The sequence below is a fragment of the Colias croceus genome, chromosome 16 (assembly GCF_905220415.1).
Source record: "Colias croceus chromosome 16, ilColCroc2.1".
NCBI classification, from domain to species: domain Eukaryota; kingdom Metazoa; phylum Arthropoda; class Insecta; order Lepidoptera; family Pieridae; genus Colias; species Colias croceus.
In genome coordinates, this window is record NC_059552.1 from 6,209,154 (window position 1) to 6,227,126 (window position 17,973).

A 17,973-nucleotide genomic window follows, 5' to 3' on the forward strand; every position below is an offset into this window, starting at 1 on the left:
TTTAAAAAATCATAAAAGATAAAATTAATACTTAATTTTCACCATCTCAATATCCGCTGCTAGTAATCTCGTAGAATCATTAGGAATCATCTCCATTAAAGGCATGATTGTGAAACAAATTGATATTTAATTCATTAGTTTTCATAAACTAGTTTTTTTTTTAAATCTCCAATAATATTTTTACCTCTGAATTATAAAAAACAAGTTGTTTCGTACAATCATTTTGATGCGGTATTTTGAAGCGGTTCTGATATAACATTTTATACGTATCTATAAATACTATTGGAGAAAAATATCTATTGTCATGTTAGATTGTTTCTTTCATTTTGTGAGCAAATCGAAGCGGCCGAGCTGAGACTGAACGTATCGTCGATGGAGAGGTAGGTTCGGTCAACATAATTAATTTCTCATACACTCAAACTATTCGAGTATTCATTAATTCCTCAATTTCGATGAGTAACAGGTGGAGGCATTTTCATAGAAACAAAGAACAGTCCTCATGACCATAGATGTAGCGATATCAAAACGACTATCATAGCTACGATAGGGTAGAAGTATGCAAAAGTGCATGTAGTAACCCTATGATACTTCATGTGTTTATAAACAAAGTTACCTGACTAACTGTTGCTTAATATCACTGCCAAAGCTTTTCTGTTCCATGTTCTAATTGTGTCACATATCATAATATTATTGTCCTGTGCATCCGTTGTTTAATGTTTATCGTTCCTTCTTTATTTAATCCTCTTATTTATCTTTATCATATAGTCATAAATGTAGTTCTTACCAATAATTTGTTTCCTATATTGTTCACTTCGTTATTGCTTGAAGGCTGCAACTTTGATTCCTCTATTCCAAATATTTGTTTGTTATTATCTGTCCTCTATCCTTAGCGATTCTATGTCTATTTATTATAAATTAGTAGCTTTAAAATTGGATATGATTTAAAAATATCTTTTTCTGTGCATTAAAGGTTCCCCATCCTGAACGAATAAATAAATACGGACAGTTGTCGTATGGGCCACTGCGGGAGGGCTCTCAGGTTTGTCCTCTTATCCTCATTGATGTTTGTGTTCCCTCTTTCCTTTCCTATTTTGGTATTAGTAGTCATAATTTAACTTTTATGCCTTTCTTCCCGTGTTACTTTGAACCCACCTTAGAAATTTTAGTGTTCACGTGTCAAATTGCAGCAATTCATGAAAATCGACCGTAAATACATTCACTTCTTCATAATTTTTTCTCTTACCATGTGTTGATGCAATAGGACATTGAAAATTCTTCTTATTTAGTTTTTTTTTGTTTGTTTTTGTTATTATTTTGTTCATGGTCTCATGAATTTCTGCTATCAACTTGTCACTTGTTTATTGGCACATGAAAGTAATTGATAGTTAAGGTAATTGATAGTAAGGTATTACATTGCTCCTGATGTCATCCGCAGTAGGTACTGATAACAGCAACATGCCAAAGCCTCCAGAAAAAATCCTTCAGTTAACCATATTTCACTACTCGATCTGAATTGAGGAACATGATATTGAACGAATGATCAACAATTAGTATAACTCGAATCCAAATAAATTGACATGCCCGTAATAATGTGTGACTTAATTTATTTCAATGAATTAAAATTAATGTTTTGCAGCAGAGTGAGAAAAGATAACAGTATATGAGATGTATTTTAGTTAGCTTGAACTAAGATGTAGAAATGCTTCAGGCTTCTTTGTCGCTGCCTGGATCGCCATTCAATTTACGGCGAGGTTCACGAGGTTCACACCAAATGGCTTTACGACCAAATGGAAGGAATCGCTATCCACCAGGAGCTGATAGGAAACCGCTTGTATTATCGACATATTTGGACGCACAGGAACATCTTCCATATGCTGATGATTCAAACGCAGTAACACCAATGTCAGAAGAGAATGGAGCTATCATCATACCGGTTTACTATGCGAATTTAGGTATGTACTTTCTATATGATTCGTGTACTTAAGTATAAGTACTTAAGTATTAAAATATGATGTTTGGCATCGGACTATAAAATATATATCCACTGATAACTAAGATTAAAATAAATTACTATTTCGGGTGTTCTTGTATTGCAAATTAAATCAAGGAGATTTAGTCCTAAGTATTTTTCTAACTTAGAAATAGCATGTATAGTTAAATAGTACTTATTCTGTGTCGTCTAAATTCAAGGGTCAAGACATTCATCGTACACGTCCCACCAGTCGCGGTTATCGTACACCTCGCACGGGGACCTCCTCGGAGGGAAAGCGCAGACGAAGGAGGCCCGGCTACGGGGCCGATCGGCGTCCAGGAACCATAGCGTTACCTCCCAACCGCACGCCTACCCTCTGCCCAGACAAGACTCGTCGCTGGTATCTCGACCATTAAGAGAATATGTATGAGCTTATCATTCTTTTGTTATAAGCGTCGACTAATTATTTGCAAGCGTGATTTGACATGACCACTAGTTTTGTTACTCATAATCGTACACTGTCATGAAGTTTGGCTACTGGAGGCACTGTCATTGTTTTTAGCGAATGGTTCATTGGTCAATATGATTTGTTCGGTGAGGTAATTGTTTCTTGTTGTGTTTTAGGAGGTTAGTACGACCGAGTGTACGGATGAAGCAGGCAAAGTGTTGAAACAGTCGAATGATAACCCGTTCATAGAATCTTCGCAGCAGCCAAATGTTGTGGATATGCGAGGTATGCAGAAAATCTTGTACACATAAAGTTTTGATAAAAAAATATATATTGAGAACGTAAATATTTTATGAAGGAACAATTTTAACCTTTCAATGTTGTCAAGTCTGTCTTTAGTCTGAATAAGCGTTTACAAAAAATTATTACATAAAAATTATTAAAATGAACCGGAAAAACGCAACTAAAGTTAATTTATTTTTATAGCTATTCATTTTATAGTCGAGAAGTGAATCGTTTTGGCTATTAGTGATCTTTTGAAAGTAGATCAAGAGTCATTCACTTTCATAATTTTATTAATCAGCTAAATAGTTAAAGGGAAATTCGAATCTGTAATATCCAAAAACAATCCTTTTTAGCAATCATTTAAAATAATAATAGGATCTAATTTTAAAATAAATAAAATAGTTTTTTTTTTATATATTTATGAATATTAATCATTATGTTAATATTTTCAGATGTAATGGTGTTGAATGAAATAATCGAACAAGCTGGAAGACAAAGCCGAGCGAGCGAACAAAATGGTACGTATTCACTGAGACTGGGAATACGATACATTAGCAAATTGAATACTAATAAAGCGGTGTACTCATCGAGTTTAGACATTGTACACATAATGAAATGTCTGAGTAATTATCCCTTGATGAATACATGGCTTTACAAGTTAATTGCAAAAATAAATAATGTTACAAATACACAAGTATTCCTAGCCTTAGTATTACTGGCTAATTCGTAGAGCATTGTATGTCCTGTCTATGTTTAGTCTAATTCTACATTTAAACATAATCTTGTCTCTAGCTATATGTTTACTTTATTTATTTACTTATATCTTGTTATCTCTCAACAAATTATACGCTTATAACACATATATTTGCCTAATAAAACGAATATGAATATATAATAATAACATACAATACACGACAAAGCACACATTTCCGGTATTTGCTCATTATGCGAAAATTGCATAATTGGCAAAGATACATTTATACATATTATTGGGTGTCATTTATATTTAATTATCAAGCGCAATATACGCACCTATCACTGTCCTATCCAATTACTACACAGATTATACTATGCTTTTATTTATTACGCACCTTTATAAAACAGTAGATAGAACTTCCAGAAAGTTCCATTATATTTTGCTTTTAATTTTTATTTCTACTTCTTCTTTCTGTTGTTAGACTATTAATAAGATATCGAATGCATGAAAACTTTTATTTCCTTGCATGCGACCGACACTGATAGAAATAGAAAAATACATCAAAATATATGTTACAATAACAATTTTAGTAATTTATAAATAAAGTATCGTGAACAAATTGGTCTAACTGATTTGCTTTTATCCATCAAGTAGAAATTTTATCACGATATTCATATTTTTTGACAAAGAAGCTTATATTGAATAATGAGACATACTATTACCATCATTGCAGTTCAAGTAGTATATGTAGACAAAAGCTTCGCTGCAATAAAGATAAGCTATCACAACGTAACTTTACCTTGAGTGTATTAACGAGAGCACAGTACCTCGCACGTAGAGTTCAGGCGTTGACATTATAATATTACCCTTGAACTTTTGTAACTCGAGTTTTTATTTCCACGTGCGTGACGTAAAAGATAAATGACAGCCAACAAAATTCAAAAAATATGAATATTGCTGCTATGTAGTTAAAAATTGGCTCCTATTCGACAAAATAGTTGTAAAATTGACATTTGGTTAATATAAATAAAATAAGGCAAAATAATGAGCGAATACTAACAAAATTTATTTTTGTCTCTCTCCTCACCACACACACACTTCGGTAAACGGGACACAACAGTGTCAGTATACTACTTCTCAACAGCCGAAGATGACGATGAAGGGCCCACGGTCAAGGAGAGGCTTCTGGAATGCCTCATGAAGGGAATCGACTTCTTCTGTGTGTGGGACTGCTGCTGGTTGTGGCTCGAGTTCCAGAAGTACGTCGCCCTCCTCGTGTTCGATCCCTTCGTCGAACTGTTTATCACGCTATGTATCGTTGTCAATACGCTATTTATGGCTTTGGATCATCACGACATGGACAAAGATATGGAAAGAGCGTTGAAAAGTGGCAATTACGTAAGTAACGTACCAGAAAAAAAATTTTGGCGAAGAAGAATAGATGAAATATTATATTTTATTTTTCAGTTCTTCACTGCTACTTTCGGTATCGAAGCGATGTTAAAATTAATAGCAATGAGTCCAAAATTTTACTTCCAAGAGGGTTGGAATATATTTGACTTTATAATCGTGGCCTTATCATTACTGGAATTAGGACTTGAAGGTGTTCAGGGTTTGTCAGTTTTACGTTCATTCAGATTGGTGAGTATCGACTTATTATCATTTAACACTTTAGTATAAGTCCTTACATTTATACTATACAGTTAACACCGTAAAATTAACACACGTGACAATTAATGAACACTCTTTATAATATTAATATTTTTACTTTTATGTTAACAGATGTACTTTTACAGATATAGAGTTCAGAGGTATAGATTAATATTATTTTAATATTTGTATAAAAGCAATAATTCAATACTGGAGAGCCGTTTACAGTGACACTTATACATGTATAACATTTATGTATTTATGTTTAATATAATATTTTCAGCTACGTGTATTTAAACTGGCCAAGTCTTGGCCGGCGCTAAACCTAATTATATCCATAATGGGTAGGACGGTGGGAGCTTTAGGGAACTTGACCTTTGTACTTTGCATCATTATATTCATATTTGCTGTGATGGGGATGCAGTTGTTTGGGAAAAACTATACAGGTTCTAACTGAAAACCAATTACGCATCTCTAAACAATACTAAGGCTTCATTATTAATTCCTATTCAGCTTTACACTACCGAATACTAACACAGGGCTTTGATTGAATATTATTTTACGGTCTAACCATTCAGTACCCGCTGTGGCTTTATAACACGGAATGTGGCTCACGAGAATGGGCCTGGACGAAATATGTTATAAGGCTATCACGCAGCTTACGATCATAACTTAAGCTTTGCATCGAGTACTATAGAAATTGACATGCAGCTTCGCTTACGAAGGGTAATGCATCAGGTCGTCGACTGATGGGATCTATGTCAATTTATTTCAGTTTAACGACCAGAAAAGAATACTTATCTTACCGAAATCAAAACTGAACCAATAATATCAATCAAAATGCTCTCCCTCAACGTAGTAAATGCAACGATAGTTAACATATATCCCACTCATAAATCAAAATAAATGCACATGTTTTGAAAGGATACTGAAGCACACATCCCGCTAACTTTAGTCAGAGATAAGGACCTATAATCATTATCTGACACCGACCCCAAAGGAATTGGTACGTCGAGTGATTATGGGTCTTTGGAGAGAAGCCGCAGTAGCATAGGTGAAGCGCCGGCAAGCGAGCTTGTGTGACGCCTTGTTTCACAATTTATAATTGCAGCTTCGAGTATTCAAATTGGCAAAGTCATGGCCGACTCTTAATTTACTCATCTCTATAATGGGTAGGACGATGGGTGCCTTGGGCAACCTGACCTTCGTATTGTGCATCATTATTTTCATATTTGCCGTGATGGGTATGCAACTATTCGGGAAAAATTATGTGGGTAAGTGGAAATTGGTGGGACTGTTGCATGTTCGTTGGTGTTTGATTGGACGTTGTTGATGCGGCGATTCGCTCTCAGTGAATTTATTTCATCCACAAAATTCCAAAATATCCGGCAAATTCACTACGAGCACATGCAACATAAAAGAGAAAACTTTCATTATCGAATATTGTCAAAATTTAACGTTATAGAGGCCGTTTAAAAGATAGGTATTCGAAATATATTCACTGGAAACTAAAGTGTGGATAATGTAAATTTAATTTTCCAAATTTAATAAAACTCCACACTTTACGGAGGATCGCCGTCAAGTTTGTCTAGAGATCATTGTGTTGATGTGCGTCACACTGTTATGCTCATGTTGTTAATTGGCAAACATCGATGTGACCCCAAGTGAGCTAGACCTTAATCTATAGTGTATGTCTATCTATGTATATTGCAGTCCCTTAGCGAAGGCGCCTCACTTGTGAAACGTTTATGCTAGCTTCCTAATTCCTTTCCTAATAATATTTCATTTTGTCGTATTTTAGCGCTTTTATCTTCTAGACTGATAATATCATCCATACTGTTAGACAGAGGTTTGTACTGTTTAAGGTAGTATGCATGTTCAGCCTGATGGAAAAATGCATATTATGAAACTGATTTAAATTAATTTTAAATCAGTTTATACATTATGGTAAATGATTAACTTAAAAGGAATTATTTTTGTATCTTCTCTTTTCGGGTTTTAAATTAAATTTAAAAATACCGTTTACGATAACATTAAAAATGACTCTCTTTTTATATAATTGAGACCTATTTAAAAAAAACAGTCTAAAATAAATACGTCAGGTGCATGTAAATGTAGGTAGCTAATTTTGGTGGCTTGAAAGACATATATCAAAGCTGGAATTGTGCCATAGATGCTTGTTATCTTGTTATTCATTAGATAATTTGCTTTATAAATTTAAGATATTTGACATAATATTGAAATACAAAAAATGAAATGAGCTTTTATTGTATTAACTTTTTGATAATATTCTACTTATGAAATTTTCATAAACTTTTATTAAAGATGCACGACCTTATATGAATCTATTTTCCGAATTCTTTATATTGATTAACTTTCTATAAAAATATTAAATATAAAGAAACAGCTTCCAAACATGCTTGAAATTATATCTAACAAGGTAGTTGTGCTTATAAATATTACAATAATCAATATTATGTATGCAGATTACGTTGAACGTTTCCCCGGAGGTGAACTACCGAGATGGAACTTTACGGATTTCATGCACAGCTTCATGATTGTGTTCCGTGTGCTATGTGGAGAATGGATAGAGAGCATGTGGGACTGCATGCTTGTGGGAGACGTGTCATGTATACCCTTTTTCTTAGCAACCGTCGTCATTGGCAATCTTGTGGTTAGTACTTACATTTATTTATCTCTCTCACAAAAGTAACATAGAATGTATACGAACATATTAAATTATGCAATAACTTTATGCTGATGCCTGAAGTGCGTTCAATAGAACCTATACTACGAGTAACCAACGTACAAATAAAATGAACATTTGTAGCGATCTGATGTAGCTATAATATCAACCTTCAGTCCTTAGCCAAGTGACAATATGAACATAATGATTGATAAACTCTTTAATTTCAGGTACTTAACCTCTTCTTGGCCCTATTACTGTCAAATTTCGGATCATCAAGTTTATCCACACCAACTGCCGATCAGGACACTAATAAAATCGCTGAAGCGTTTAACAGAATATCAAGATTCATTGATTGGGTAAAAAAGAATGTCGCCGATATATTAAAACTGGTGAAAAATAAACTGACCAATCAGATAGCGATACATGCTCCCGGTAAGACGTGTGTCATAGCCATATCGGTGTGGCATGCTCTGTGTGTTTCTGTGTGATCCTTAAGGTACAAGTCCGAGACGGGCCGCAGACCGCAAACTGCAACAACAAACTGCAAGCGACACCACTTGTTTCTATGAACATCTATGAAATTGATTCTAAGCGCGACGACCCTGCTGCCTGCAGACGCGACACGCAGCAATTCATAGATGTTCATAGAAACAAGTGGTGTCGCTTGCAGTTTGCTGTTGCAGTTTGCGGTCTGCGGCCCGTCTCGGACTTGTACCTTTATATTCAATATAATAAAGAAAAAATCATGTACATTATTTAGTACATAATAATATTTTAAAATCTAATTGTAAAAATAAATGTTTATTCGATGTGTGGTTTGTGTTCATTAGTCATTTAAATTTTCAGTGTAAATTAAATACTATGAACTTTAAGATAAATAAGCATGACTTAAATGTAAATGTAACCACTGTGTGACTGTGCATTGCTTGTGCCCTAGCAGTCAAGTGTAGATTTGACCTGTATCAGTATACCCCGATACACTCTTCTTCCTGTGGTATTTATTTATCTTATTTTTTTTTTTTTGTATTTTTTTTAGTTCGCTTGATAAATGTATTAGCAATAATATCGACAGCTTTGTGTGTAATTGCATGTCAGTGTTTCCGATTGACCGTTGTATTATTTGTATTAAATCAACTATTAATATTGTATTGGCTACATGTGTTCTATATTCCAACCTTACGTACGTAAAATAAGATATGATAAATTATGATTTAAAATAAATTATTGTAAATTATTAATAAACCAGAACAGTTAACGAATATTTATCTACGTATATTAATTATAATTTATATGCTCAAGTTTATTTTATCAAATGCTATGTTTATTTGTTAATGTATGTTTATTCCTATATAATTTATACATAAAGTTATGTAACACATTCGCAAGAACGCGACAAAAGCAGGAGTTGTATCAATTTGGCAAACAGACACAAAAATTAAATTTGGTCCTGATCTCATTTCTATGCTTGGCTGCGGCGCGTTGGGCACATCGATGCACGGGATGTAGGCTTAAAAGCGGCTCTATGTGGCCGCTGTGTTTCTTCAGAACGCGTCGACAACGAACTCGAACTGGGCGCCGATTTAGACGATGGAGTTCTTTACAAAGATAAAAAACTAAAAGATCAAGTAGAAGTGGCCATCGGAGACGGTATGGAGTTCACTATCCCAGGTAATGGTAATGTAAATAATAATCGTACCCTAAAACTGGAAGAACCATACAATAACACAATTTGTTCTCTAGGTGACAATAAATACAAAAAAGGAAAAATATTAATGAATAACATCAACGCTATTACAGACAACCATACCGATAATCGAATTAATTGTGAAATAAATCATCACGGTTATCCAATACAGGTAAGTTTTATGACGCTCTTAATATATTCATAGTGAACTAACAGTTAATATAAGTGATTTAGCTTACAATTAATATTTGATTATTTTTTGAAGGACGATGATACAATTAGCCAAAAATCTTATGGCAGCCATAAAATAAGATCTTTCAAAGACGAAAGCCACAAAGGATCAGCAGATACAATAGATGGCGAAGAAAAGAAGGACGCCAGTAAAGAAGAGTTGGGACTGGAAGAAGGTAATTCTTTGAAAGTTTCTTAAAGAAAATTCAAATGATAATTTCTTTTAATGATGTTTATCAGTCAGTATATTGTGCTCAAATTTATAACAACAGTTAGAGTGACGATAGTTCTAACATAGCTATTTAATTTTTTAGAAATGATCGAAGAAGAAGAGGATGGAAAATTGGATGGTTTAGCAAAAATAGATATAAAAGTAGCAGCAGATGAAGACGTAGTCGATCTGACGCCAGCTGACTGTTGCCCCGAGCCTTGCTACCAGCGCTTCCCCTTCCTGGCGGGAGACGACGAGTCTCCTTTCTGGCAAGGCTGGGCAACACTCAGACTCAAAACATTCCGATTAATAGAAAACACATACTTCGAAACGGCTGTGATAACAATGATTTTACTCAGTAGTTTGGCTTTGGTAAAATCTTTAACTAATTATTATTTAACATTGTTAGACTTCTAGTATATTCCCCTTTTTTTAAATATAATTATTTCTTCCAGGCTTTAGAAGACGTTCATCTGCCACATCGACCGATCCTCCAAGATATATTGTATTACATGGATCGTATATTCACAGTTATATTCTTTATCGAGATGTTAATCAAATGGCTCGCCCTCGGATTTCAGAAGTACTTCACGAACGCGTGGTGTTGGCTCGACTTTATCATTGTCATGGTAAACATATTCCTTACATATTCCTTTCATAAACAAAAAAGCTTTTTAAATTAAAATTTTAACTTACAGTTTGAATAAAACATTTCAAATTAATGTATTCATAGTGTTGTAAGTCAAATATAATTTTGACCGAGAGTATCGATATTGAGTTGAGGCGCATATTAATTAAAACTTTAAAAGCAAAGCAGGTCTAGTAGAGTTTGTAAATTGAATTCATAATGACGAGTGGTGTCGTTAGTTATCGCTCATAAACCACGGCGCGGTGATGGCGGGCGCGGACGACATCCCAGCTTTCCGCTCAATGCGCACTTTGCGCGCGCTGCGCCCGCTCCGCGCGGTCTCCAGATGGGAGGGCATGCGCGTGAGTACGCGCCTCTTGGACTGCGTATGGTTCTGTCGCGATGCCTATCATGTTTGCATTGAACTGTTCATTTTGATGTCATTTGCACACTATGTTCTAGAGTGTACATTTCAACGTACGATGGGCAACGCGACGAGCGACAGCTTTGATTGTTCGGTGTTCGTCGCAGACGAGACGCTACCGTCTCGCTGTGGAAAGCTCTCGATGTCGTCTGTTCGATGTTTGTGAATTTGCTTCATGTTTCCCGTATTATGACTATTCTTGCAACTTCTCTGTCATAAGATTAATGAACCCCTGAAACTTATTTAAATATATTAACGTGCATGGTGTGACAATATTTACCTTAGTGCTAATATTGTTGTGCTGTTTTCCATAAAATATTTTATTTCTTATAATAATTAATATGTACTAAAATTTAGTTCGTTATATGATATAAAACGACAAACGAAAATGGCACACTTTCTCCTTAAACGCTATTGATGTTACATAAACACGTTTATTAATTTTCTATTATTAAATGGTTAAAACTGTATAGTTTATATATCTTTCAAATTTTCTTTCTTCCGATAGCTTTCTACTAGTTTCTTCTGGATTATTAATCCTTTTCCTGCGATTCTGTAGCGGATTGTAAGTCTTCGACCTAAAGATGGTACTTTATAATACTTTTTGAAGGTGCTGTTTAAGATGTAGTATCGAGAAGGCGTTTACCCATTGTAATGTCCGCTAATCCCTCTGTACATTATCAAATACAATTGTTAATTTCATCAGGTGTCGCTTATAAACTTCGTTGCGGCGCTTTGTGGCGCTGGTGGCATCCAAGCATTCAAAACGATGCGAACGCTGCGTGCCCTGCGCCCGCTCAGAGCCATGAGCCGCATGCAGGGCATGAGGGTACGTAGCTACCGACCGAGCTCCCATACTGCTCCACCTACACTTTAAATGCAACACTCACATCACAAAACACTTAAATACTCCTTAATTCATTTTCTCGTGTTCAAGTTGAGCTCTGTTCGATTTTACTTTCTCTCAATTTCATTGACTGTAGTCCATTGGTTTAATTAGAAAATCATATTTGAAATTTTCGGTGGCACCCCTGTATGGCTTGTAAGATCATGATTCGTCATCCTGTCCGTCGGGGTCATTATACCAAAAGTATGCATTATCATGTTTCGGTCTCTTAGTTTGTCTTTGATCTATCATTTTATGCTAGTTTAGTATTTTAGTCTCGGAATGTTATTAGATTGTGCACTAAGAAATATCTTCTCACATCTTCATGGTAAGATCTATCGCGGAGCCGCATGTAATTAGCTCCTTCACTAGCTGCATAATTAGGACAACGAGGGGGGTAAGTTGTATGCATGAGTTGTTCTTCGCTTTTATTATTCGCATGCTTGTACCTGTATCGTAAATATATTATGTTATTCTGAACCGACCACAAACTAAAAAATATATGCCATGATGATTGATATAAATATTATAATTTACGTTTTACGTCATGTTTATAGTTCAATTGATTGTGATCGGTTCGTCAAATTTAAACATTGAACCCTTTAGTATGCATCATAACATTTAGTTCAATTTAAATGATAAAATCATTAAAGTTAACACTTGACTAATTTGTTGGAGTTAATACAGTGCATTTATTCAGCATGGTGTTTTACAAAGTGTCGATGTGACAGGTTGTTGTGAACGCGTTGGTGCAAGCTATCCCATCCATCTTCAACGTGCTACTGGTGTGTCTCATATTTTGGCTCATTTTTGCTATAATGGGAGTGCAGCTGTTCGCTGGAAAATACTTCAAGGTGACTCATCTTTTAGTATTTGCTTTATTTAATGAGCTGCTTAGTGAAATTTTAAACTTTAGTCTTGTACATCGTTCACAAGGTCGTAAGATTCGTGACTTGAATAATTATAAGTTGGGAAACTTAATCAAGAGCAATTTAAGTTTGAAAAATCAAGCAATAAATATAACACAGATGGTTTAACTTCATACTTTTTTACAGTGCGTTGACATGAATCATACAACTTTAAGCCATGAAATAATTCCGGATAGAAATGCCTGCATATTGGAAAACTACACTTGGGAAAATTCACCTATGAACTTCGATCACGTCGGCAAAGCATATCTTTGCTTATTTCAAGTAGCCACATTTAAAGGATGGATTCAGATTATGAACGATGCCATTGATTCAAGAGAAGTATGTTTTCTATGAAAGTTTAGTAAGATTTATTCAATGCTCTTTGTTATGACTGCGTATTCATAATGACTCTACTTTTTCAGGTTGGTCGACAACCTATTCGAGAAACAAACATTTATATGTATTTATACTTTGTTTTCTTCATCATCTTTGGCTCATTCTTCACTCTTAACCTATTCATTGGTGTGATCATCGACAACTTTAACGAACAAAAGAAGAAAGCAGGTGGCAGTCTGGAAATGTTCATGACTGAGGATCAGAAAAAGTATTATAACGCCATGAAAAAGATGGGTTCCAAGAAACCATTAAAGGCCATCCCTAGACCAAGGGTGAATTTTATTTCTTTTGCTATGTAACTTGTTTAATATAAAATTTCTATAATTAAGGATCTTATATTAAACAAGTTACTATTACTACATTTTAGTTGTTATCTAAGATATATTAACAAACACTTAAAACAGTCATTTGTTAACGATTTTTTGTATTCATTTTCAGTGGCGACCGCAAGCGATAGTATTCGAAATTGTAACAGACAAAAAGTTTGATATGATCATTATGTTGTTTATTGGTTTGAACATGTTGACCATGACGTTGGATCATTATCAGCAGTCGGAGACGTTCAGCTCGGTCCTCGACTATCTGAATATGATATTTATTGTGATATTTAGCTCGGAGTGCCTATTGAAAATATTTGCTTTACGCTACCACTATTTTGTAGAACCGTGGAATCTCTTCGATTTCGTTGTAGTAATGTTCTCAATTCTCAGTAAGTAATTTGTTTTGTTTGGCTAGCTTCGCTTTTCGAATGTGTGTTTTATATAAAACATAAACTTTTCAGGTTTGGTGCTGAGTGATATTATAGAGAAATATTTCGTATCACCTACTCTTTTGAGGGTGGTAAGAGTAGCAAAAGTGGGCAGAGTTCTACGATTGGTAAAAGGCGCGAAAGGCATCCGGACATTACTATTCGCCTTGGCTATGTCACTGCCAGCTCTGTTCAATATTTGTTTGTTATTATTCTTGGTTATGTTCATTTTTGCTATTTTCGGAATGTCATTCTTTATGCACGTAAAGAATAAGGGTGGATTGGATGACGTGTATAACTTCAAGACATTCGTGCAGAGTATGATTCTGCTCTTCCAGGTAAATATCTATCTATTATTATTCACTGGTTATAAAACGGACCATGAGATAATTATAATAATTATGGAATATTTATTTTTTAGATGTCAACGTCAGCGGGATGGGACGGTGTCTTAGATGGTATAATTAATGAAGAGGAATGTGATTTGCCAGACAATGAACGGGGTTCGCCCGGTAACTGCGGTTCCGCTACTATCGGCATTACGTACTTGTTGTCCTACTTGGTCATCTCTTTCTTGATCGTTATCAACATGTACATTGCTGTCATTCTCGAAAACTACTCACAGGTAAGTTTCAGAATTATGAATATTGCAAATATTTTCACGTAAATTTATCACGATACAGATAGTTTTCTCATAACTTCATAGAAATGTTTATTAATATTTATTTCGTTCATTACAGGCGACGGAAGACGTCCAAGAAGGTTTGACCGACGACGATTACGACATGTACTATGAAATCTGGCAGAACTTCGATCCCGAGGGTACCCAGTACATTCGCTACGATCAACTGTCCGACTTCCTCGACGTGCTCGAGCCGCCGCTGCAGATTCACAAACCGAACAAATACAAGATCATCTCCATGGACATACCGATCTGCCGCGGCGACATGATGTTCTGCGTGGACATCCTCGACGCGCTCACGAAGGACTTCTTCGCCCGGAAGGGCAACCCGATCGAGGAGCCCGGCGACATCGTCGGGCGGCCCGGCGAGGCGGGCTACGAGCCCGTGTCGTCCACGCTGTGGCGCCAGCGCGAGGAGTACTGCGCGCGGCTCATCCAGCACGCGTGGCGGCGGCACCGGCGCGCGCAGTCGCCGGGCGGCGCGGACAGCGTCACGGGCGCGCCCACGGCCGTGCTGCTGGACGCGGGCGGCGGCGCGGGCGCGCACCGCGTGGTGCTGCAGGCGGCGGGCGCGGCGCCGCGGCCGCCCGACCCCGCGCCGCCGCCCGCGCCCGTCTGACCCGCGCTCGCGCTCGCGCTGCTGCCCGCGCTCGTCGACGACGAGCCGCTGCCGCTGCCCGCACCGCTGCCCGAGCTCTTGAGCCCACCCAAGCGCACTTAATTATTTTTTACGCTAGATGTTTACGTAGTGTCGGCGGGCGAGCGAGGAGCGCGGACGATAGACGGGCGCGCGCTGAGACGCGAGTGTTCATCCAAGTGTTTTATATTCGTGTGGCCGAAGCTTACGAGACGGTTTGTTTTGCGACCGATGTTCGCGGTTTATCGAGTTTATGGTTTAGTGTTTCGCGTCACTTCGGAACGTGTCCTCGGAGAGGAGCTGTGTCCGTTCGGGAGGATCGTTTTAGCGAGCACGCTATTTTCGTCACTAGTTCTATAAGTATCGGATGAACTGATAAAATTCAAAATGCTTATTTTTATATTGAAAATTATCTCAATAACCATGTTAATTCGAAAGCAGATTGGGATCATAGATGTAAATAATTTAGCGACTGTGAGATGCTATTTGCCTTCCCCGAAATGGTATCGAATAGTGGCTAAGTTCGATGACTTCTTTTAAGTAGGCTGTCGTCCGAATGCGTCTCGAATTGAATTTTAAGCTAATAAATCAATTTGCAGCACGGTATGTGTGTTGTGACGAAACCTAAGCTCAAATTGTGGTTCTTATTAAAATATTTACGAGACAAATTTTGGCACCAGAACGGTATGTCATAAAACCATTACCTCCATTCGTCCGATTCGACAGACATTGACGAATCGAATCTTTACCTACGCTTAAAAAAAACAATGGCTACGGCAATTCATATCAATTGTGTCCATGATAGTTTTAATAGTTCCAAATTTAAGCTTCTTATTGTATCGAACAACGTAACGTCTAACCTTTCATGTCGAGGTCGGTCGCCTCAGAGATAAAGAAATTTAGAAAAATTTTGCTACATTGTCTTTATAAGCTTAGCAAATCAGCAGTGAAATTGGTACCAGAGTTCACTTCCGTCCTAATTCAATCGCATCATAGGAATCGAGCCATTTTACGTAATGCGCACCTTGTTCGTAGTTAATGTAATTAATTTCCTTCCCCTCAATTACATTAGCTGCGGCGTGTGTGCGGCGCCGCGCGGCTCCCCACGCCGCGGCCCGCGCCACGCGCTAGTTCAACTATCGCACGAGCAGGACAGGCATTGCACATGTACCCTGCTCATTGTTCTATTGAAATCGTGAAGCCTATTCCTTGCGATACTTCATGGACATTAAAACAATGAACGTGTACGCACGGTGACAACTCGACTGACTCCGCGCTAGTGAGATATTTCAACTAACAAACCTTTATCTGATTACCAGCTGGCTGGTATTGCTTTGATGTATATTGTTCTTGCACACCGTTTTAACTATTATCTGGTTATGTGCATCAATCATTGTCGAGCGAACCGATTCGGCTATCTGAAAGACATGACCGTAATTATTAGCAATAAGATTATTATTGATATACCTAAGATATCGAACGTCCCTTACCGAGTAAGGTAGATTATTAAAGAATTTTAATTTTTGACATCTCTGTGTTTAAAACAGATAACTACGATTAGAAAATCAATAAATCGTAACCCATCGTCCTAGTGACGTGACTCCTCGATTAGTTAAAGGTAGAATTCCGACAGTATTGTCTCTTCTAGCACAATAAAATAAAGAATGAATTAAGGAAGTTTGTAAATTATCTTGGAGTGGTCAATTTTTTTACTTCTGTGTAAATATAAAATGCTTACCGCCGGGAGGAGCCCGACCTGCACCTCGCCACACTTATTTTATCATGTAACTATTGTTATGAGCGAGTCGCGCAGCGATACGTAATAAGCTTCAAGCAATAACATTAACGTGTGCTCGAGTTTCGCTTTTTATTACGAAACTGTCACTGAATCGTTGTGTGTTGGTTGTTTTCATTCGTTTTTACAATGCGTGAAAAAAAAACGTGCTAGATGATTTACATATTGCAAGAGTCGATGTAATGTAAAGTTATTAAATGAGACGCTTAACCTTTTGCACATATTTTGAAATAATAATTACGGTTACAGATAACAAATATGTAGATACTTTTGTAAAAGCTGCACGGAACGTGGGCTGTCGAAATTCCCCATCGCTTGCACACGTTTCGTGCCAACAGACAAATATTTAAATTACTTCAGTTTACGTTAAATTGCTGTATTGGACAACATCATCGTCGTGTTCAAACGTTTGAGGTTGGAGTCGAAGAAAATTATTTAGTCCTTACCTTAATTTTCGGTTATATATTCGATCAAATACCTACCAACCGAACAGTGTAAATGTAGAGAACAATTTGGTGGTACCTAGATATTAGATAATTTGTTATCAGACGTACACAGTAAAATTTCTACTGTATCACACATTTTAGTAGATCAAAATATGTTTACTTGTAAAAATGTGAAGCTGCTTTTCTGCGACATAGATATCCACGAAGTATGTAGTAAAGCGTAAACTCTACTTGGACTAAATAATTTTCTTCTCTCAAGAAGTATAAAGTATATTTTTGTTGATGATTACTGAATGTAAATCTAATTGTGTTGGTAAAACCAAACATTTTATCTACTATTAGGCATATTGGCACAAAAAAGTTGTGTTTAATTAAGTTTAGACAATAAGTTATGATATCATTGTATTATTTCTTTAAATAAAACTTATGACAAAAAGTGAGTTCAGTTTGCTGAATGAGAGGTTTAATTGAGTATTTATTATATTATATATATTGTTGAAGTTTGTACAAAATAAATTAAGTAAACGATAAAATATAGAACTTGACTGCTTTA

At 36.4% G+C, this 17,973-nt stretch overlaps 1 protein-coding gene across 1 annotated transcript in view; it reads left to right on the forward strand.

Moving 5' to 3' along the window:
• LOC123698657 (sodium channel protein para-like) overlaps window positions 1–17,973 on the forward strand; it is a 48,445-nt gene extending 30,472 nt beyond the window's left edge. The window contains 24 exon segments of the mRNA XM_045645397.1: window positions 971–1,039; window positions 1,709–1,952; window positions 2,191–2,396; window positions 2,597–2,705; window positions 3,158–3,223; window positions 4,523–4,800; window positions 4,870–5,043; window positions 6,164–6,326; window positions 7,539–7,726; window positions 7,969–8,173; window positions 9,287–9,409; window positions 9,482–9,597; window positions 9,691–9,832; window positions 9,971–10,239; window positions 10,323–10,496; window positions 11,626–11,748; window positions 12,537–12,659; window positions 12,861–13,055; window positions 13,139–13,384; window positions 13,551–13,821; window positions 13,894–14,198; window positions 14,282–14,485; window positions 14,601–15,147; window positions 15,150–17,973. Coding sequence (XP_045501353.1) covers window positions 971–1,039; window positions 1,709–1,952; window positions 2,191–2,396; window positions 2,597–2,705; window positions 3,158–3,223; window positions 4,523–4,800; window positions 4,870–5,043; window positions 6,164–6,326; window positions 7,539–7,726; window positions 7,969–8,173; window positions 9,287–9,409; window positions 9,482–9,597; window positions 9,691–9,832; window positions 9,971–10,239; window positions 10,323–10,496; window positions 11,626–11,748; window positions 12,537–12,659; window positions 12,861–13,055; window positions 13,139–13,384; window positions 13,551–13,821; window positions 13,894–14,198; window positions 14,282–14,485; window positions 14,601–15,147; window positions 15,150–15,550 — 4,941 coding nt within the window. The 3' untranslated portion in view covers window positions 15,551–17,973.